The sequence below is a fragment of the Panthera onca genome, chromosome C1 (assembly GCF_046562875.1).
Source record: "Panthera onca isolate mPanOnc1 chromosome C1, mPanOnc1 haplotype 2, whole genome shotgun sequence".
Lineage (NCBI taxonomy): Eukaryota > Metazoa > Chordata > Mammalia > Carnivora > Felidae > Panthera > Panthera onca.
The window spans coordinates 90,281,507-90,304,160 of record NC_138346.1 but is presented as its reverse complement, the minus strand read 5'-3'; the positions used below and the strand labels follow the sequence as shown (position 1 = coordinate 90,304,160).

General features: G+C 34.4%; 1 protein-coding gene across 3 annotated transcripts in view; it reads right to left on the bottom strand.

The window, feature by feature from the left end:
• LRP1B (LDL receptor related protein 1B) overlaps window positions 1–22,654 on the bottom strand; it is a 1,899,539-nt gene that overhangs the window by 19,234 nt on the left and 1,857,651 nt on the right. For 2 of the 3 annotated variants that reach the window (XM_078451331.2, XM_078451332.2), the window contains exons 86-87: window positions 19,371–19,475; window positions 18,390–18,503 (exon numbers count right to left, since the gene is read on the bottom strand). In XM_078451331.2, coding sequence (XP_078307457.2) covers window positions 18,390–18,503; window positions 19,371–19,475 — 219 coding nt within the window. The remainder of the gene's footprint in view (window positions 1–18,389; window positions 18,504–19,370; window positions 19,476–22,654) is intronic. The other variant, XM_078451333.2, reaches the window with a different exon arrangement.

Here is a 22,654-nt window from a genome sequence, read left to right as displayed (position 1 = left end):
TATTACTCAGCAATCAAAAAGAATGAAATCTTGCCATTTGCAACTACATGGATGGAACTAGAGAGTATTATGCTAAGGGAAAATAGAGAAAGAAAAATATCATATGACTTCACTCATATGAGGACTTTAAGACAGAACAGATGAACACAAGGGAAGGGAAGCAAAAATAATATAAAAACAGGGAGGGGGACAAAACATAAGAGACTCTTAAATATGGAGAACAAACAGAGTTACTGGAGGGGTTGTGGAAGGGGGATGGGCTGAATGAAAGGGGCATTAAGGAATCTACTCCTGAAATCATTGTTGCACTATATGGATGTAATTTGGATTAAATTAAAAAAATAAATTTAAGAAAAAAATAATTCTTTGAAATTGTTGTATAGTTACAATATACTCTTTCAATTATAATATTCTGAGGCACAATGAAATAACTTTGTGTAAAAGGAATAGTATAGCAGATATTCAAATGAAGAAGAGTGAACATTTTTGGAATATCATAAGTTTGGCATATATAAGGGTATAAAAATAATCTTTAAAAAGGAACAGTTTTTACATTTAAGCATAGATATAAGACATGTAATTAAACTGTCCAAAATAGTGCTGGCTCTGAAGAAGTAGAGTGACCGAGAATTGAGAACATCAGATAAAAAATACTGAAGGTGTATTAAAATCTGAGATATTGCCTTTTCCTGTGTAACAATGATCAACTTACATGGTCTACGAATGTCATTTTGCAGAAATGTCTTGAGTCACCTGCTTTGGGAGAACTTCAAAATAAAATAAAGAGATTAATAACTACTCCCTCTTTTCATCAAACTTAAAGGTCATGGGACTCTTCGGACCAAAGTAAAATTCAAAGGTGAACCTTAAAGCAATTTGGAATTGTATTTCTCCATATATATCGTATATATATATGAGGCTGCCCTTATTAACCATGATGATTGAGACACTCAGAAGAAAAAAAAATCTCACAGGGGAAACAATGACACAAAGGGATTAAGGAAGCCTTACAAAACTTGTGCCATGCATGTTTTGAATGCATATTTTGGTGCTCCAAAAACCTCAATAAAAATAAAAAATATTATTACATTTTGTTAACCAGACTTATTTTGTAGTATTGCCATATATATTATGTAAAGAAATTACAAAAAAAATTAATGTTTGTTTATTTTTGACAGAGAGAGACACAGCATGAGTGGGGAAGGGGCAGAGAGAGAGGGAGACATAGAATCTGAAACAGGCTCCGAGCTGTCAGCACAGAGCCTGATGCAGGGTTTGAACTCACCGACAGTGAGATCATGACCTGAGCTGAAGTCAGATGCTCAACTGACTAAGCCACCCAGGCACCCCTAGGTAAAGAAATTTTTAAAAATTAAGCCATTTGCCAAATATTTTTTTACAAGTAATTTTGCAAATTTTACTCATGGTGTTGGCAACAGGACATTTGCATGGTGTTCCTAACTTTGAAAATCTCTATGTAGCTCCCAGTACCTTGTGTACTCCTCTCCTCACAGATAGTAATACTGAAAAATGTTATATATTTAGATGTTTAGTTATGTATTCACTTGTTAATTTTCCTGTAAAACACCTTTTAATCTGTTATTGTTTCACAACCTTCTGAGCTAAAGTTCTTTTCATATATACCTAATGATTCTTTTTTGTAACATGCCTCAAAAATTCCCTGCCCTAACTTTGAGGTGAAATTTTGCCTAAAAAGTCCAATTAGCATTTGCTGAACTTTGTGCCAGATCTTAGGATAAGTATATTCGTATCAAAAATACTCTTATTCACTTCTATAATAGCCTAGTTCAAATTATGCACTGTGTGAAATGAGGAAGTACATGCTCAAATAATTTGCCAGAAAAGCATAGCTAATAACTGGTAGAAATAAAATGTGGTGTTATGATTTCATCATTGTTCTCTATGACAATGCCATGATCCTTCTAAGTCAATGCAGGAATAGGAAGAAATGTTTTTCTTTACTCCCTCATGCCCAGGAGAGTACCAGCTCCTTAATAAGAAAGTCAAACTATTATCTGCACAAAAGGAAATTGTGCATTATTTTACTAGTAGAATTGTAGGAATTACCACACTGGTTCACACTTGTGGTCAGTAATGTTTAACATTCTGTCTCTAGCAGTGACAATGAGGCACATGTTATTAAAGAGTATTTATATCCTTCTTGATATCAACTTCACAATTTTATGTTGGTTCCAAAATATTGTAGATGTGCCGAATATATCTTTAAATATCCATAATTTATAAATTCATCTATATTAATACTGAATACAATTTTAACTTCCTAAGCTATTCACTATATTTCACTTATGTGGTATTTTTTACATACAGCTTTGTACTACAATTTCCATTTATGTAGTCCTATTAATTTAACTGTTACTTCCTACATGGCAACATCTAGGTCTCACCCTGTTTTGTTTTCTTCAGAAGGCTTAAGAAACATAGCTTAAATTTATGTTATTTTTATAAGTATACTTGATTCAACTCTAGAATAATGTATAGTTTTAAAATATTCCATTAAATCATTGTGTTACCTAGTACTGATAAAATTAGTAAGACAAAACTAATTTTATTTCAATACTAAGAGAATTTGGTCAGAAAGAATTTTTTTTTTTAAGTTAATTTTATTTGTTTTGAGAGAGATAGAGAAAGAGCATAAGAGGGGTAAGGGCAGAGAAAGAAGGAGAGAAAGAATCCCTACCAGGCTCTGCCCGGTCAGCACAGAGCCCATTGCTCTGTCTCAAGAAATGTGAGATCAAGAAATGACCTAAGAGGAAATCAAGAGTTGGACACTTAAGTGAGCCACTCAGGTGCACCAGGAAGGAGTTCTTGTTTTCTGAGAAATATTAATATAAAAAAATAAATAAATAAAATGAGATATTCAATATACTCTGACCAACAATTATTTTAGGAAAAGTTTTAAAAATGAAAAAGAAATTGAAGAAATGGGCATGAAAAAAAACCCAGAATGGATTAAAGTGATTTATTTTAAGAAGTAAGGAGGGTTACAAAAGAAAAGATCAAATCTAGTTTGCCAAGAAATTATTCAGAAAGGGAAGTCGTTTAAGATTGGGTGGTTTAAGTTAGAAATGTTTAAACATAAAATTATGTGCAGGCCACTTGAGCAAAAATGGCCACCAAAGTGTGAAATGATGACAGAATAAACATTAAAAAAAATCTTTGGTAATGGAAATTTTTTTATCATCTAGATAGTTTCCAGAAAATTTTATATAAAGCAAATCTAAAAAGTATGAGGTGTTTTTAAGAGTGTGTGGACAATTTCCACTTCACTGAATACACTGAATACACCAAATGAAAGGGAAAAAAGATTAATCATAAAATTAGTACTAAGTAATATGATGGATGTAACTGAAGTCATAAAAACATTAGAAACAGTGGTTATAATGCTACAGCCAAAGGTAGGAGACAAAACAGGATACACGCTGTAATGTAGAAAGCTCTCTCTATACATTGCCAAGACAAAAGTCTAGTCCCACAACCACCTTAAAAACATACTAAACTGTGTGTATGTAGGGGGGGTGGAATTCTCTATGCTTACTGCCATGTGCACAAAGTAACTAGTTTGCCACCTGAATATTTTATGATCTAGCGCAAAATAAGGGTAAACAATAAAGAATTTTTCTATTAAAAAAAAAAAAAAAAAACTCATGAAGGCCCTTCCCAATTCTTAGAGATTCTGTGGTACGGGGTGGTGAAATCTGAAACAAATTATTATGAGGATGTCTGATATATCCAAATGCACTTATTAAGTATTGTTAAAGGTACGTTAATCCCATGCAAATTTGGGGCAATGGTAGGGAGATCAGCAAGTGTTATCACAAGGTTTTGAATGTGTGAATGTCTGTAAGACCAATATAACTTTAATTCTCTAAAAATATATTTAATTTCTATTGTGGTGCTCATGTGCTGGGATATTGATGCTAACCATAGTAATTTATAGCCTACATCATTGAAAAGTGGTTCTGATATAAAAATTGCCTTCTCCTTTTTGGTACTTCAGCATTCCCTTTGTTCTACTTACAAGATTACTACCTATCCACCAAAAGGTAACACCAAAGCTTTCTATCAAACACTTCTACTTGATTAAGGAACCTTTTATTAGTATTGATGTCAACTTCTCAATTACCACATTTCAGCCTTCCTCAAAATCTAGGACCTGAACTTTCAAAAGATATTTTTACATTTAATTGTTTTAGAAACACAACAAGTAATTTAGATAAAGCATATGAGAATGATTTGCTAAAGTCAAACTTCAGTATAAATTAACAAATTTATGTATCCTGTGTAAATGTTAATTAGTCATACAACAGTCACCAGATTTGTCAACATTTATAGAAGCATGTTGCAGACAAATACTTTGGAGGCCTTATGACGAAAGATGCCTATTAACACGTTTCTTTCCTAATCCAAGTGTTAGATTACATTTCTGACAAGGTGAGAAGGTTTATGCAGGCAATGGGCTAAAAATTGATTCAGGAAGTTAAGACAAAAAGTCTTTAATCAATCTAAAATCCTATAAAATATTATAGTAATATTTTACATTATGGAGAAAACTGCAATCTGGGGGTAGTTAAAATATTTTTATGCATTTGATATACAGTCATGAATATGGTAGATTATAATTTCAAATTCTCTCTCTATACATTCATAAATATCTAAATGTGTATTTTCCTATGACAATGCTAGACTGATTGACAACTATTATTCATCTTTGTATGCTCTCATTTGTTGAACAGTGTCTGGCACATGGTCAATGTGTATGTCTGGTCAATCAATATGTTTGCCATTTGACAAAATGAATGAATGAATTCATGAAGGATGGAGGACACATGGTTGAACACGTATGATTGACTACACATGTGTAGAGACGTGTCATATACATGTGCCATAATCTATTCTATGAAGAATATATAGCACCATTCATAATAACATGCTTTCAGCTTGTTACTGATCAGTCATTTCCCACTATGTGAAACACTTTATATATAAGAACCACAGTAAAAGGCAAATATTTTCTTCCTTTTTTTTTTTTTTTGTTTCCTTTCTCCTTCCCTTCCCCTTTTCATTTATTAATTCTTCCCTTTATAAAATCAGATGATCACATTCTAGCCACTTGGGCATGTAAAATTTTTACTTCTTCAATGATACAAATTGTGTGATACTTCAGTTCTTGTCCCAGGATGCAGCCAACAAAGAAATGCTTTTCTTTCCATGACACAAATTCTAGAAGGGCTTGCCTGATGAATACTTTGCCATGGAAAAAATATATATGAATAGATACACATTATATATATACATATATACATATACATGTATACATGTATACATATGTATACATGTATATGTATACATATGTATACATGTATATGTATACATATGTATACATATATATTTATATACATGACATATATATCCATATATATGCAAAATATAATACACAGGCACACACACATGTATGTATATATATATACACATATACACAATATATGCAATTAAATGTAATTTAATTCAATCAATTAATTTACACTATTGTTTGAAATTAAAGTGCTGGTATGGTGTGACACAAACAGCAGGTGTGAATTTTGGAATCAGACAGAACTCTATTGTAATCTATTCTCCCCTCCTCACAAAGGATGTATCATCAGGCAATTCGCCCATTTCAGTTTTCAGTTCATAATAGTGGGAGACAGCCATACTTTCTGCTTTGTCTCACATTGCCCAACAGTATAGCCTCTTATGATGTCACCTTGGTTTTCCTCTTAAATCCACTTCCTCTTTTACTTTATATGATACTTTTCTATGTTGTATGTTTCTCTTTTATGCCTCAAAACATTTTCCCTTCATCCGTCCTTTTATTTTACTTTCAAGGTAAGTTGATTATTACAAAAGCTGAAAAAAAAAAAAGCTTTCTTGGGAGATTAAATGACATACTGATTATATATATATATACACATATATATGTGTGTATATATGTATATATATCTCATATGTGTGCATATGTGTGTATATATATATATGTATATGTGTGTATATATATATATATATATATATATATATATATATATATATATAATTTAAAGATTGTATATATCAGGCCAATATCTATGTAATTGTAGTTTCTGATTAGGCTTAAAGTATTAGGGAGAAGTATTAGGCTTAAAGTGTTATACTCTTTTAAAAAAATGACTTCTTTCTGCTACTATTTTACTATCAAAAAAGGAGAAAGAACTTATTTTCTTGAATAATGGTAGTATGAGGAATTGTTATGTTTTTACTCTTGAATCAATGATGCTAGTTAAACCATATGTGTCTGATCCTTTTCTTGTATGTGTATATAATTAGTTTGGGGTCAAGTACTGGGTTGAAGATTGATTGATCTCATTTTCTTGACTTGTTCCAGCATGGGATATGAGCAAGAAATAAGCCTTTGTTGTTAAAAGCATCTGAAATGGTGACTGTTTTCTATAGCAGTAAAACCTGGAGAAAGCAGTCTAAATAGAAAAAATTAAACTGTTAACAGAGGTAACATTAACAAATGAAAATATTATGTAGTTATATTGGGTTTGGTTTCTTTGGTTATTTTGATTTGCTGATTATATGAAAGGCCAAGAAAGTATCTCCAAATCAAGGGAAAATCACGTGACAACATCAAAGCTTTAAAACAATGGCTGCACAATATATATAACTCGGTAGTAAGTGTTTTTTGCTAAGCAGTGACACCTGTACTCTCAAAGCAAAAACTGGAATTAAAACTTGTACAGAAAGATGTAATGTATCTGTTTTGCATGTTTTCCCGATGGCACGTCAAGCATGGTGAAAGCTGAGACAACCTACAACTTGTTACCAGGGATCATAAAGGATAGATACTGATGTGACAGCTTTTCTTGGCCTTTACTACTCCAACCACATGCGCATCTCATATTTTGTGATTTGAAAGTATGCCAAGGGGCAGAAAGCACATAAGGAACGTGTGATGACCTAACTCTTGAAATGTGGACAACACAGGCCGCTAAAGTTGAATTCCTCAATAACCCTGCTGAAAAGTTGTGATCTGTTTGAAATCAGTCATGACAAGTACCTTGGGCTCTTCTCAAGTATTCTCTATGGGGGCCACAAGGTCGCTGGTCCACATGGGAGAGTGCTGCTCAGCCTGACAGGGAGACCGGAGAAGAGTAAACCTTGTGTGTAGTCTCCTTTCTGCAAGGCCAGTGTTTTCAGAAACCAAAGCCTTAATTAGCTGTGAGGTAGAGAATAATTCCTACCTCTTTAAAATTTGTGACAGAAACAGAACTCATTATCCTCTTCCCAAAAGTCTTGACAAAGCCTTCGTAGTACCTGTACATTTCCTTATGTGTTTCTCACCCTAAGGACTTAGAAAATAATGCTGAACTTTTAATAAAATAATTAGATTGGAACAATCACAAAACCAAAGAAAATGACGAAATGCCTAATTCAGATTGGTCTCTTTTTTTTTTTTTTTAATTTTTCTTAACGTTTATTTATTTTTGAGACAGAGAGAGACAGAGCATGAACGGGGGAGGGTCAGAGAGAGGGAGACACAGAATCTGAAACAGGCTCCAGGCTCTGAGCTGTCAGCACAGAGCCCGACACGGGGCTCGAACTCACGGACCGTGAGATCATGACCTGAGCCGAAGTCGGACGCTTAACCGACTGAGCCACCCAGGCGCCCCCAGATTGGTCTCTTAATGAATGTCCCTTTGGTATTTAGATATTAATTTTGCATTCTTCTGCATTTTAAAAATCTGCTTCAAAAATGTTTATAAAGCTAATTCCTCTGTGTGTTTTCTAAGGTAATGGAGGGTGGACCCACTGCCCTTTCTTTCTCAATAGGACTTGAGCTGGGCTGTACTTAGTGTAGTTCCCCTCCCAGTTACCATCATCAACTACTTGTCTTTTAATTATGCCATATATTGCCTTATTTTCAATAATAAGCACTTTAAAAACATCCTGCACTTTATTTTTCATCTTCAGAATCCTAGAAGCCCAAATTATTTCTGATTGTGATCATTTATGTCTGGTGTATTGCAGCAGCTTTAAGATTTTACTTTTTAAGTTTTTTTTTTTTTAATGTTTACTACATTGAAGAACAATACTCTGTGTTCTGTATATATATTATATTTCTTAGGAAGTCTTAGGAAGTACATGCTATTAGCATTTCCATAGTAAGATGACAAAGGAGCCAGAGTAGAAAAAACTATAAATAAGCAAAACAAACTGCAATCCCGAGGTACAATGTCCTCTATACTTGGCCCTTGTATGCCTTATTTACCACAAACAACTTTTAAAAGCCATTTTTTAGGGGTGGCTTGGTGGCTCAGTGGGTTGAGTTTCTGACACTTAATTGTGGCTTAGGTCATGATCCCAGGGTCATGGGATCAAGCCCTGCATTGGGCTCCACGCTGAGAGTGAAGCCTGGTTCATATTCTCTCTCTCCCTCTCCCTCTCTCTCTCTCTCCCTCTCCCTCCCTCTCCCTCTCCCTCCCTCTCCCTCTCCCTCTCTCCCCCTCTCCCTTGCTTTCTCTCTCTCTCAAATAAAAAATAAAATTAAAAAAGACCATTTTTTTAATGGAAAAGTACCTTTGTCCTTTACATTGCAAGTTGGGATTCATTTTAAAAATCTGTTTTTTTCAAACTCATGGCTTCTTGTTCCTGAGGAGCACCATGTCACCAAGACCTTTCTAAAACATTCCTATGACTGTGATACTTCCTATTTCAAATGTTATCAGTGTTCCCCTACTGATGACTCTCAAATTTCCAGCTAAGCATTCCATGGTCCTCACAATTATTTCACTGTCTACTATTACTGTCCAATACTCCTTTATAAGCATCATTTATTTACACCACTCAAATCTCCAGAGCCCCTGCCATATTCCTTCTTGCATCATCTCTGTCCTCAAATAGACTCAGGGGCCCTCGAGGGCAGGGGCTATATCTTACTTTCCTCTTCTCTCTCCATTTTTGATAGAGATTCCCAGAGCAAAATCAGTGAGCAAACAAAGGGCAAAGAGGAGAGAGAACAAAAATGAATAAAATTGTGTTCTTCTAATAAGTTAAGATGGTGAATTTAAGCCTGTTCAGTTCTCTATAGAAAGCTATTTAACCTGGGTTCCAGAGCCCTCAGAAAACACCCTGGGGCAGCTTTAGATGGTATCATAAAGACGAAAAAGAGAATAAAAAATCATGATAAAATCACTCTTCTATCTTTTTCTAACTCTTGCAGTTTTTGAAAATTTAATAACTAAGATGTGGTATTACAATGATGATAGAAAGATGATCATATCACAGGCTGTCAGAGCTCACAATACAATATAGGCACCAAGACATTATTTTTTAGCAGCATTAGTTAAGAACATACTACATGCAGAACATGTGTTAGCTATTGGGGCAAAACAGATAAATCAGATACAACTTCTTACTTGAAGGAATTTACAATCTGCCAGAGAGAAACAGACACATAAATTTAAAGAGGCCATGGAGTGTACAACAGGCAGCATTCCCAGGCCAATTTCATAGAAATATGTTCCATGTCCAAAGGCCACACACAGATGAGAGGTCAATTCTAGCCATAAGATATGGAATATCATAGAGGAGCATGAAAAATGTAAACACACACACACACACACACACACACACACACACACACTCACATGAGTGATCAAGGAAAGGAGATAATTTCGTGGAAAACCATTTTTCCTAAGAAAGATGAAAAAACAGATGCCCATATAAATCTAACTAAACCAAAAAGAAAAAAAAGAAAAAGGAAAAAGTAATGGATTAGGGGAAAATGCTCACAGTATGTTATTTGTAGCTTTTGTTTGAAATGAAGAAGTAAAACATAAAAACTAACATTGCTATCTTGTTTTTGACCAAATGGAGAACTGTTCTTGCTATGGGCAAGAAGCAATAACATATATTATAAGAAATGTCTTGGAGTTTTGCCATACTGCCATTTTCAAAACAGTGCCTGAATTGATATGATTTCAGAAGCAATGCACTATCAGTTAGATCCTTTCTGTTCTCCCTTTTCAGATGATACAAATAACTTAAAAACTGGATTTTTTCTTTTGTTTTTGAAAAAGAATATGAATTACATAGAAAACTATTTTTAAAAAGTAAACATTACCCAAATTCAACCAATAATAGGTAACCATTTTTTTGTGTGTTTTGTTCACTGAAAAATCCTTTGGTGCCTAGGATATTGTTGGTATATAGGAGGTACTCAGTAAATATTTGTTGATAAATGGATACGAAGATTAGCAGTATTTTTGTTGTCTAAAAGGGAAAAATATGAGCCAATCAAGGGACAGACACCTGAGATTCTGGTTCTTACAGACTTCGGATATACTAGACTAGGGGTTATAATAAGAAATATGTGGAAAGAACTATTATCTCTTTTGCACTTAGGCATTACTAGGCTACTCATCTACTTAGCTCTATCCTGGTATATTATTTTAAAGTATCAGAAAATAAACTGTAAAACCATAGAGAAAAACTGAACACAAATATTTAATTGTGAACCAAAAATTTTATGATCAGCTCCTCAGTTACTGCATAGTATTAACAGATTTTCTATTATTCTTAATTTTGCTGCTAATGTGTAATTTTGTCTTCTCAATATCTTCATAGATATTTTAGAGATTTAGGGAGAATTTGTATCTGTGGTTGTGACTAATCCAATTTTAAACCAGTTTGTAAACAAAAATTCAAATAGGACCAGATTTAAATATATTGTACCTTATAGACCTAGTATAAGTGAACAATTAGTGCAAACATATCACTTTACAAACAAGAAAAATGTGACACAAAGACATAATGTCACTTGCTCAAAATCATACCTAGTTTCATTCATAAAGTCTGTACTTTTGGACCCAGTATTTCCACTTCTGTGTGTTAATCAGAGAAAACTAATGAGAAAGCATGTTTTTTTTTATCCTTGGAAAAAATAGTTAACAAAAGGATAAAGCAAAAAAACTAAATCACACATCTAATAATTGAATGATATATGGTTGATTAAATAAAGTAGGGAACAACACAGTGGAACGCTGGGCAACCACCAAGAATAAAAGCATCTAATTATATACATTGATATGGAATGATGTGCTGAATGTATTGAAAAATAAATAAATATAAAAGAGTGTCTATCATGTGATCTTATTTTAGTATATGATCATTTTCAAGTATATATTTGCATCAAGAAACTGAATGAACAGAAATAAAGTACAATAATGGTTGTTACTAGGAAATATGGACATTCTGAAAAAGTATTGCTAACTTTTATTTCTAAAATTAAAATTTATGGTCTAATAGAAATAATAACACAATGAAAATGTATTTAATATTGACATTGAGGAGTTCTTTTATTCTACTCTGAGAAGGTATTCTTTACATCATTTTCAAATACCGAAGTCTGTCCAAATGGACAAAGTTGACAAGATATCTTTTGGAGTACAGAAAACCTTGAATGATTTCTCAGAAAAAATCATAGTATGAAGAAAAGTTGGATAAAAAATGTAATGTGTACAAAAAACAAATATAGAATTTTCAAATCTTTGCTATTCTAACTACAATGTTGAGATTTCAGCCAAGAGCCACCTGCCAAAGACAGGAACTAGAGTTTGGGATATCCAAGAATACTTAAGCAAGTTACCTAAAATAAAACCATGTACACAGTGTTAGATCACCAAGATTTAAAAATAATAGCTAACAGTAAGTCTGGATCTGTAGTCATGGTCACACCCAAGCAGAAACAAAGGTCTGGTGGCTCTAAACACACATTTTCAGAATAAGTGTGCTCAGAAAATATCTCTTTCCTATGATGGTTTTTATATATACATGCTAGATTTATCTTCCTAAAGAAGAAAAAAATCTATGGTTTAGACTGGCCACTAGGCCACACCAAAAGTAACTGGAGGAAGGACTATATGAATCCAGGTAAGCATGACTCTAAAACCCATTTTCTTTCCACTTTATCTTGTAGAATCAACAGAACTTCCTTACTGTCTGTCTCACTTTGATAGTGATGGTACCAGCCAACAAATGTACCATCAATACAGAAGACCCATGTGAGCAGAATAAGGATTTGAATATGCATTCAAAATCCAGACAACAGAAGAGTTATTTTTTATTATTTTATAATTTTTAATATTTATCTTTGAGAGACAGAGACAGAGCATAAGTGGGGGAGGGGCAGAGAGAGAGAGAGAGAGAGAGAGAAAGAGAGAGAAAGACAGAATCCAAAGCAGGCTCTAGGCTCTCAGCTGTCAGCACAGAGCCTGACACGGGACTCGAACCTATGAACTGTGAGATCATGACCTGAGCTGAAGTTGGAAACTTCACTGCCTCAGCCACCCAGGCACCCCAGGAAGAAGAGTTCTAAAGGGAGTAATTCCTGACTTCTTCATTGTCTTATATTTTTCTTGAGTCCTTAAACACTGGTTATTTATACCCAGGAGAAGTTTTTTAGTACATTTCAATATCTTCCTAGTCTTCAGTGGGATGGGTCTGCTGTGGAGCCTAGCTCTGAAAGCTAGAAGTCTGAGATCAAGGTGTTGGCATGTTTGGTTTCTTCTAATGCCTCTCTCCTTAGCTTGTAGAGACCATTTTCTTCCTGTCTTCACATGATTTCCTCCTCTGTGTGCCTGTATCCTAATATCCTCTGCTTATAAAGACACCAGCCATATAGAATCCATCTCTCTGTGCATGTGTGTATCTCTATGTCCTAATCTCTTCCTACAGGGACACAAGTCATACTGGATTAGGGCCACCCCAAGGACCCTGTTTTAATTTAACCACATCTTTAAAGCCCCTTTCTCCAAATACAGTCTCATTGTGAGGTACTGAGGCTTAGAGCTTCAACACCTGAATTTGGAAGGGACACAGTCCAGCTCATAACAGTAACAAAGAGCAAAATTTACAATTTTATGTGACAACTTGACGGGGCTAAGAGATGCTCAGCTGGTAAAACATTATTTCTGGGTGTGTCTGTGAAGGTGTCCCAGGAAGAGATTAGCATTTTAATTGGTAAATTGAGTAAGATCTCCCTTAACCATGAGGGTGGGCATCATACAATCTGCTGAATGTCTGAAGAGAACAAAATGGCACAGGAAAGGCAAATACACTATCCCTGCTTGAGCTGAGACATCCATTTTTTTCCTGCCCTCAGACATCAACACCTGGTTTCAGATAGGAAACAGCTAAAAACCTTCCTTGAAAGAGGAAAAGGTCTGAAAGTAAGGTGTTGTTTGTTGAGAACAGAACACATCATACATGGCAAATTGGGAAGAGAGAAGACTAGAGAGATATGTTGGACTCGGACTTATATCATCAGCTACCTTGTTTCTCAGGCCTTTGGATTTCGATTGAATTATATTACACCAGTGAATTTCCTGGTTCTCTCTCCCTCTTTTCTTTCTCTTCTCTCTCTCTAGAATACATAAAAATATTTCAAAATATATATAAAATATATGTATATCACTTTTATTCTACTCTTTGACACATACACACACACACCTTTTGGTTCTGCTTCCAACTAATGATATAATTATATATAAACATATATAATATTTAATATATAAATATATACTACATGTTATAAAATACTTTTTTCCTCACTAAATTTTGATTCTTCCCTTTTGAGAAATTCAGTTAAGCCGAATCAATTAAGATTTATTATTCACTACCATATGCACAAACAGATGATATCTGAGTTGAGACTAGTGGGATAATAAGAGGTAAGCAGAAAAAAAGGAGAAGCATTTCAGTTCAATGAACTGAGTGAAGACACGTAAGAGAGGAATGGTCCTGTGGTTATGGGGCAAGGCTGTATGTATGCTTGCGTCTATATAAGTATAGGAGTAGCGGTAGGAGAAGTAGAGTAGCTATAAACATGATTTTATTGGAAGATGAAATGTACTGTAAATACTGCTGGAAGATAATGCTGTGGAAGTAAGTCTATGTTTTAAAGAAAGTTAAACCCAATACAAATAAAAGTCTGACCCTAGCAAGATATCTTAGAGGTAGAAGGACATAGTTAACTTGATACTGAATTGAACACTTTTTCACATTATTGATAATTTCTAATCCTCACAACAAAATTTATATAGTATTGTCAAAATAGCACACATTAGATTTTTTAAATTTGGTTTTTAACATTATGCGATATACTTACTTTAAAAAATATCAATACTCTCTCCAAATATGCATAAAAAAATCCTAGATCTTATTTTTGTGTAGGCTTTTCTGTGGAGTTTTCTTTTTCCTCCACACATAGTAATAAGTGAAAATGGCCATCAAGAGACAAAAGTGAAGGCTTTCAAAAAACAAATCTATTCCTTAAATTGAAGGATACAGTAATAAAATTTCTATGTGGAAAAAAAAACCTGTCACCTTCATAGATCTGAATACTTCATATAGACTTTCCAAATGTGTGTAAATTCTGCACATTCAAATAGTTTTCCACTCTACGAAAAAAAGAAAAATGTACTACCAACCAAACTAAAGCAAGCACTATATCTTATCTCTTAAAGCAATTTTTGTTTCCTGTAAGGCTTTTAGATGAAATAGTACATACTAGCTTTTCATTAAAGGTACATGACCACTTCCAATTGAAATCTGAGGCTGAAATCTGTGTTTCCAAAAAGCTCCCCTTATAAGAAGAATCGACTACTAGAAAGATATCCAGAGGGCTTAATATTCTCCTGTCATATAGAGATTTCAAAACATCTCCCTTAATGCCCATCCAATGGCAAAATCCAATAAGCCATTTAAAATTCTCATCCTCCTTAAACTTTCTGGAGTTGACATATATTCTTCCTTCCTTCCTTCCTTCCTTCCTTCCTTCCTTCCTTTCTTTTTTTGAGTTGATATTCTTTGACACTCTCTACTCCTTTGACTTGGAGGATTCTACTCTTTGACGAGTTCCCTCCAATTTCCATTTCTTCTCATTTACTTTTGTTGATTCCTCTATAACACAGTATCAAACAGTGATATTTCCTAGAATCCATCCTTAATCCTCTATTCTTCATTTTGTAAACCCACTCTTGTGTAATGGCATAAAATGTACCTCGCCAATTGGCCACAACATATCTCTCTAGTCTTCTCTCTTCCCAATTTGCTGTGGGATGTGCTCTGTTCTCAACAAACATCGCCTTACTTTCAGAACTTTTCCTCTTTAAGGAAGCTTTTCAGCCATTTCCTATCTGTAAAACTATTACACAATTTTTCCCCATAATACTGTGAAAATATCACTTCATCTATAAAGCTTTTCTCTCTTCTACAAGTAATCATGAAATGATCTCTATTGAAATGTTTTCCCACAACACTTTAGTCATATTTCTTTTTTTTTCTTTTTTGTTTCAAATTTTTATTGACATTCCAGTTAACATGTAGTATAATATTTGCTTCAGTAGAAGTTAGTAATTCGTCACTTACGTAAACACTCAGTGCTCATCACAAGTACCCTCCTTAATCTCCATCATCTATTTAATTATTACAATTGTCAAATAGGATTTTAAGTTTTGTAAACCCATTCATCTACCAAAATAAAGTTTAAGCTCTTCAAAGGTAAAAACCATGTTGAAGTTACTACAACATAAAGCAGTACAGCATAAGAGTTATAACCAAGGTATGAATTTTAGAATCAAAGTATGGTTTGAGTTTCAGGTATCCACTGGTTCCTAGCATGTAACATCAGTGTTACCATCTGTGAAATGGGGATAGTAATTACATGATGATGATAATAATGATAATCACAATAATAACAATAGCATAATATTCTAGCTTCACATAAAATATATAAAGCGCTTAACACAGTGCTTGGCAGAAAATATTTGCTAAGTTGGTTAGCTGTTATTAATTATCCTTCCAAATTTACACAGGGTCTCATTCATCACAGGTTATCAATAAACATTTGGTGAAGAATTAATGAATGGATGATAGCAGAATATCATTACCTATATTTTGCTTCTTTTATACCTTAAGTTTTTTTGAGAGATTCAGTAAGCATTACTGCTACCATCAGAATAAATCTTAGATAGTAAAAAACCAAAGCACAGACAGAATTTCCATAAAACCAAATGTAGACAAAGATACACAAAAGTAAAATATTTTTCTTATAAACCTTTCCATTAATGTATTTTTTTCCTTGCTGTGTTTATGAAATAGTCTTATAGGTGAATAAGTCTTATAGACCTTAACAGGTCAGGTGCCTCTGATGAAACTTGGTAAGAGTAAAAAATGGAACAGAACATTATTGTGAGCTGCTGTGCCCATGAGTGATATTGATTCTAGGGACACTGGAGCATTCTCAGGGCAGGCATGTTCTAGGCCCATTTATAGGGAGGAAGGAGGGTGAGTCTGAAATGTTATTTGTACTTTTCCTGGACATAGTGCAAGAGAGACAAGACAAATGAAGACTCGGCCCCAGAACAGGCATTACCGGTATCCTAGAAATGAAGTAACATGAGTATCTAGATCAATGCTTGGTCAAGGCTCACTCTGGACTTATTAATTCTGAAATATCCATGAATCTCCTGACCTTGCTCTTCTTCCTTCCAGTTGCACTGTCCAGGTTGAAACTCTCATCACTTTTCTCCTCAAGGATTTCCAAATCTTCTATGGGGTCTCTGCAGCTGATCTCCAGTGCTCTCCCCCACATGCCAATGAGCATCACCTTCAAAAGCCAATTCCTTTAGCTCAAGCCTCTGCCTCAAATCTCTTTGGCTACTCATTCCTTTTGGGATCCTATGTAATCCCCTAACTTTGACATAAATAGGATCCCAACTCATCTTTCCAGTTTTGTGTCCTCAATCCCCTCTCCTTCCCAACTACAGTCACCCTTCATTCTAGCTATGTTCAACCACTCACAGCTCCCCAAATAGGCCATTAAGTCTCACAACCGTGTCTTTACTTATGTTATTCTTTCTTTTCAGAATGCTATTCCCAACCTTACTGAATTTCATGAACTACAAGAACCACAAAAGATTGCCTTTTTCTGTAAAGCTTTCATTTCTCATTGTGAACAAATCACTTGCCCTGCTAAGAGTCCATTGCCCTCTCTTTTTCCTGTGGCCACACCTACATTATTAAAGGTTAATTAGCTGTTTATGATATTTTAACCCCAATAATTAATGAGCTCCTTAATGATGGGGGCTAAATTTCATTCATCTTCACTTGTCTAGGATTTAGCATACTTTCGGGGTCTATTAATATTTGCTGAATGACTGAAGAAATTTAGGATGGATCCAGGTAGAGGCAGAACTGAACAAGAGTCTCCTCTTGTCTTCATGTGCACAAGGTACAAACCTGAGTATGAGCTGAGGAGTCCGTCAATGCCTCAACAGATCCGTCTATACGCATTTTGTAGACTAAAATTTAAAGAGATATTTTTGGATGTAGTTTACATAGGGATATTAGTTTAACATATTCAAATATCTTCAGGAAAAAAGAAAGAATACCATTTTTCCCTATGTGATTACTTCAGTCATTTCCCATATTTTTGGACTATAATCTAAAGAATAACATTTTCTTGAATAACAAAATAGATCTTTGTGAACACAACTATAGAGTTCTGATAATGAAATAACTGAGTGTCAATACACTTGTGCTTAAAGACCATTTCTAAGTATACTTTGACACCACCATGGAGCTATTAGATACCAATCACAGCCTCTGTTTATGACATTGAGTATTAAAGGCGATCACGGATATGATCTATCTTTAAAGCTCAAGTGAAAAATGCAAAAATAACTTCCATTGTGATGAACATTGACCCCAAAGGTGGTCTCTGAAATTTCTCGGAGGAAATGAGTTTATTTTTTTATTGACAAATTGAGTCAGGAAAAAAAAAAGATTTAAACTATGAGGAAACAAAATTTTTACCACATACCTATTTCTTCTGTAAGTGTAATTGTTCTCAGTAAAATTTTGGGAAACAAAATAATGTATTGGTTCATCAGTACTTGAAATTAAAAGTCAGTTACTAAACAAAAGCCACCATTCCAAATATAGTATAGACTATAGCAATAGAGTCTAAGAACACCTGCTTCTGCACTTCTCTAATTAAAAGCCACTATTCTAGCAAATGTGTTTTCATTAGACAGTTCCATGAGCTTTCTCATTCCCTCCATTATATTTCTAGACACTCTAGCTGACTGTGGTGCATACACTTGTTGGTGAGCGAAGCAAAGGTTAAGTGTGTGTGTGACACAGATGAGCCCCGAGATTAAGTATACACTGTGAAATGCATGTGGATGTTCATGATTTAAACCAATGAACTGTGGCCTGAAATGATGTCACACGAAGCGCAGTGGTAAGTGGAAGGTTAAACCTACTTGCATCTCGGCTCATTAAACGCAGTTAAAGTGCAAATCCCCTCATTCTGACAGTAGTGATCACAAGGGTTCTCTTTCTGGTCACAGCGCTGACTTTTAAACCCCACAGAGCATCTGCAGAATTTCAGTAAAATACAGCTAAATAAAGCGGCTGACTTTTTTTCTAAATATGTTTCAAGTTCATTTCATACAGAGATAGTAACATATGAATCAAACTTTGTCAAGTAAGTCCATTTCTCTCTCATTCACACTCATCACATGCTACTCTGACAAGGTGGGGACAGATCGTGGATATGGATCATATGTGGGCATTATCCTTCTAGTCAAGCGGTGATCAAAGAAAACTCAAAATAGAAACCACATAAGTGAAATGGTTTTATTTCAAGTTGTCCATTCTGGACTGTCAGGTATTTAAGAGGGAAAATATTAAATTCTAGATTTTTCTCACGAGCAGAGAATCTCCCAATACTTTCTAAATGTTCAGAAACCCAGATTCAAGTTAATGTACTCCAAAGGAGACAGGGGCTTAATAGGTTTACATAATACAACACTCTAAACCTGATATAAACATCAAATAACATCATTATACATTTGAAAAAATACCACAGTTTCTTTTTAAAAGGATAGCTGTAAATACCAAGTATACATAAATATGATTATGTCTGGGTTTCACATATCTAAATAAGGTCAATGAAATTAGAATAATTTTACCTGGCATTTCCAAGTTCAAAGATCTATGAATGTCTTCAATGGGTATGATGCTAAGAACTGAATGAGCTCTTCCTTATGAAATCACTAGCAAATTGATGAAGGAGGAGATTCTGTAGCACATGAGCCAATGAGGGACAATACTTGATCAGAGATGTCCGTGAAACATTCATTTAAAATGTATTACTCCAAGAGAGGAGAACAATAGAGGAAGGATTCCATGTACATACAAAGTCATACTATAACAAGCCCACAAAGTTATATAATACTCACAGACACACAGGTACATTTGTCTCAGGGTCCAGCTGGCATGTGCCACCATTGTAACAGTAGCCATCACATAACTGACAGCTAGAGGCAATCTTTCCATTAGTGCAGCTGCAGCAACAAAGGAAAAAAGAAACCTCATTGTTAGTGGCATCATTATTGTCGAAAGCTGACATAAACTCTCTGCAGATAAGAATATTCATCACAGAGAAGTAATGGAGTGTGCCTGGCTAAAAGTAAGTTTTCAGAAAAACAGACTTCCTGGAGGCAAAGATTTTTTTTTTTAACAAAATAACAATTTTTTTTTCTTTTGGTAATTTTTAAATTTTCAACCCACTTGCTTAATATAAAATTTTAATATAGTTAGAGATATGTGTAAAAAAATAGGCTCTAATGTCTATCACTTACACTGCAGGGAGACATCAGCATTTGTATCTTATTCCCTTTTCATTTAACTAGGGTTTGGTGACATCAGTGTGAATTACAAACCACATGATCAAATATTCTGGAAGCAAATGCTTCAGCTATCTGTTGTAAACTGGAAAATCTGGTCCAAAAACACTGTTAAGAGTTTCAGATTCCAGATTTTGTAAGAAAGTATAAGATTATCTGGTAGTCGCCTTTTCTCTTCGATTATGTACTGTAATTAAAGTCAATGTTTTTATTCTAACACACACACACACACACACACACACACACAAGATCATGGGTAGTTCATTGTAAAAATAGAAATGTTATAGGAACAATACATAATTTGGCAATAGGGTAAGGAGGTAGGTTTTCTTATGGAAGGATTCTAATTTACAGCACATTATCTGTCTGAGATAAGAATAAACACCATGGTTTATGTTACATGGAAAACAAAAACAAACAAAAAAACCCAAGCTCAGTTAAAATAGGAAAAATACAGAAATTTCTTATTTGCTGTGTTATATTTTTATCTAAATAAATACTACTATATTGGACACTGAAAATTATTGGGGGGACAGACAAAATTGCACAGTCATTCCAAATTATCATCAGGTCTCTTGAATGAGAAGTAGGGTAATAGATTTATACAAGCCTTGGCCCAAATCAGAATTACAACAGATCGTGCCACTATTCTGATTATAAGACCATGTTGGCACTAGGTGCTATGAAGCAATCAGTGGTGTCACAATAAATCTGGACATAAGCATGACACATAAATCAGGTTGCAATATCACTGATCACTTTGACAGTCTCCACGATGGATTTCTATTGTGTTACACCCATCAAAGAGTATCCATCTATCCATCGGTTGGATGCCTGAAATGATTACTTGGTGGTCCTGGTTAATTTATTCTGTGAATATTTATTTTATGGCATGTAGGTGATAAGGATGCAGGAAATACACCACACAGCTTATTACTTTCCCAGGTGTTTAATTTAAAGATGTTTTTTTAAGAGCCTAGATTTTAAAATCACATTTCTTTTCAAGATGAACAGAAGCAATGAGTCAACTATGTACTGGATATAAAATGGAAATATGTGAATGTAGAACCAAACATGGAGAGGAAGCAGTTTAAAGTTTACAAGACTTAACAGAGAATGCCTTTATAATCTATAGGCATGTAAATATGGACACTGAGTCAAGTATACATTTAACAGTATTGGTATCTGATAGGTTTAATGGATCTTGGAGAATGTTCCTTGCCCTCCATCTCAGCCTCATTGAAAATCAAAGAGCAGAAAGTTATAGTTTCTGTTCTATCAAAAGGACAATGTCAAAGTGAAAAAATAGCTCATTATCTATTAAAGAATTTCTGAGAAAAAAAGATAACTATACACCAAATATCAGCTTTTAAAGATAAAAATATCCTACTCATTGCTTTTAAACTCCTTCTAACAAGAGTAATAAAAGATGTTGCCTTTCTCTTTCTAAAGGTTTTGTTTGAATCCTAAATTGAAGACAGAAATTTGTATATATTTCAAATATAAAGTAAAAATTACTCATCATTATAATGCATCAGAGTTCAGCTCATATTTTAACATGGGTTTTCATCATTTTATTTCTTAGAGGCAAGTGTGACACACACACACACACACACACACACACACACACACACAGTTTGTGATACATCACTTTCCAAAAGTTAATTACCAGTTGTCCAGTACAGAGAAAAAATTCCCATAACAATGGACATTGCAAAGGTATTATTTAGGCTATTCAAAATTATGATCCTTTCTTCATCAATATTTACTTAGATTTCCACATAAGAGAAAAATATACAATTAGCTCCATTTTTAAAGAATATACTTATTATCCTTGACAGAGTATCTATTCTAGTTGACAGCTCATAGACTGTGTGTTAGAAACACACCTGACTATTTGGAATCACATGAATACATGGAGGCTTCAATTTTCCTATTTATGTAAAAGATTTACTTTAACTCAGTTGTGGCTTTGTTTTGGTATCAGTTATTTAGCTGTGTGACAGAAATTCTAGCACCACTGTAAACTTCATTTAATGCCAAGAAGAAAAGTATCATAAAAATGAAAACAAACTTGTCTAATAAGTTTCAGACTACCGAATCTTATTTGTATTATCATGCTTAGATGTTATGCAGCCTATAATGACCAAATATTATACTCCTGGTTTTAAACTTCCACTGTCTGCTTGTTGTCAGTAACTCTTATTTATCCATCTGACACATACTTTTCCAAAAGGATCTTTTATGAGTCAAGAACTACAATGTTGGATCTCCACAGCCAAGTCAGGATATGAGGCTCTGGTGTTTCTAGCTTGGTGAAGTCAATTTCCTCTGTATAGTAGGCTGTACTGAGAGCCTAAAGAGTCTGCCCTTCTTTCTTCACATGGACCTCCCCCTTGTAATGGAAATGGTGTGTGTATCTCTTCTTGAGCTTTTTCAAGGTAAAGTGGGAAGGAAATTGCAACTCATATCCTGTCTTAGATAAGAGTCTATTATTTCCTGTGTGAATGGAATGGAGTTGTAAGCAAGACCCTAGAGTGCTTTTTTTAAAAAAAATATTTTTAATGTCTTTATTTATTTTTGAGAGACAGAGAGTGAGCAGGGAAGGGGCAGAGAGAGAGAGAGAGAGAGGGAGAATCTGAAGCAGGCTCCAGGCCTCTGAGCTGTCAGCACAGATCCTGACATGGGGCTCAAACTCACAAGCTGTGAGATCATGACCTGAGCTGAAGTCAGATGCTTAACCAACTGAGCCACCCAGACTCCCCTAGAGTGCATTTCTGATGCAGTGCGCTGGACATTAAGAAAAACGTACACCCGCTAATGGAAACAAAGTTCTG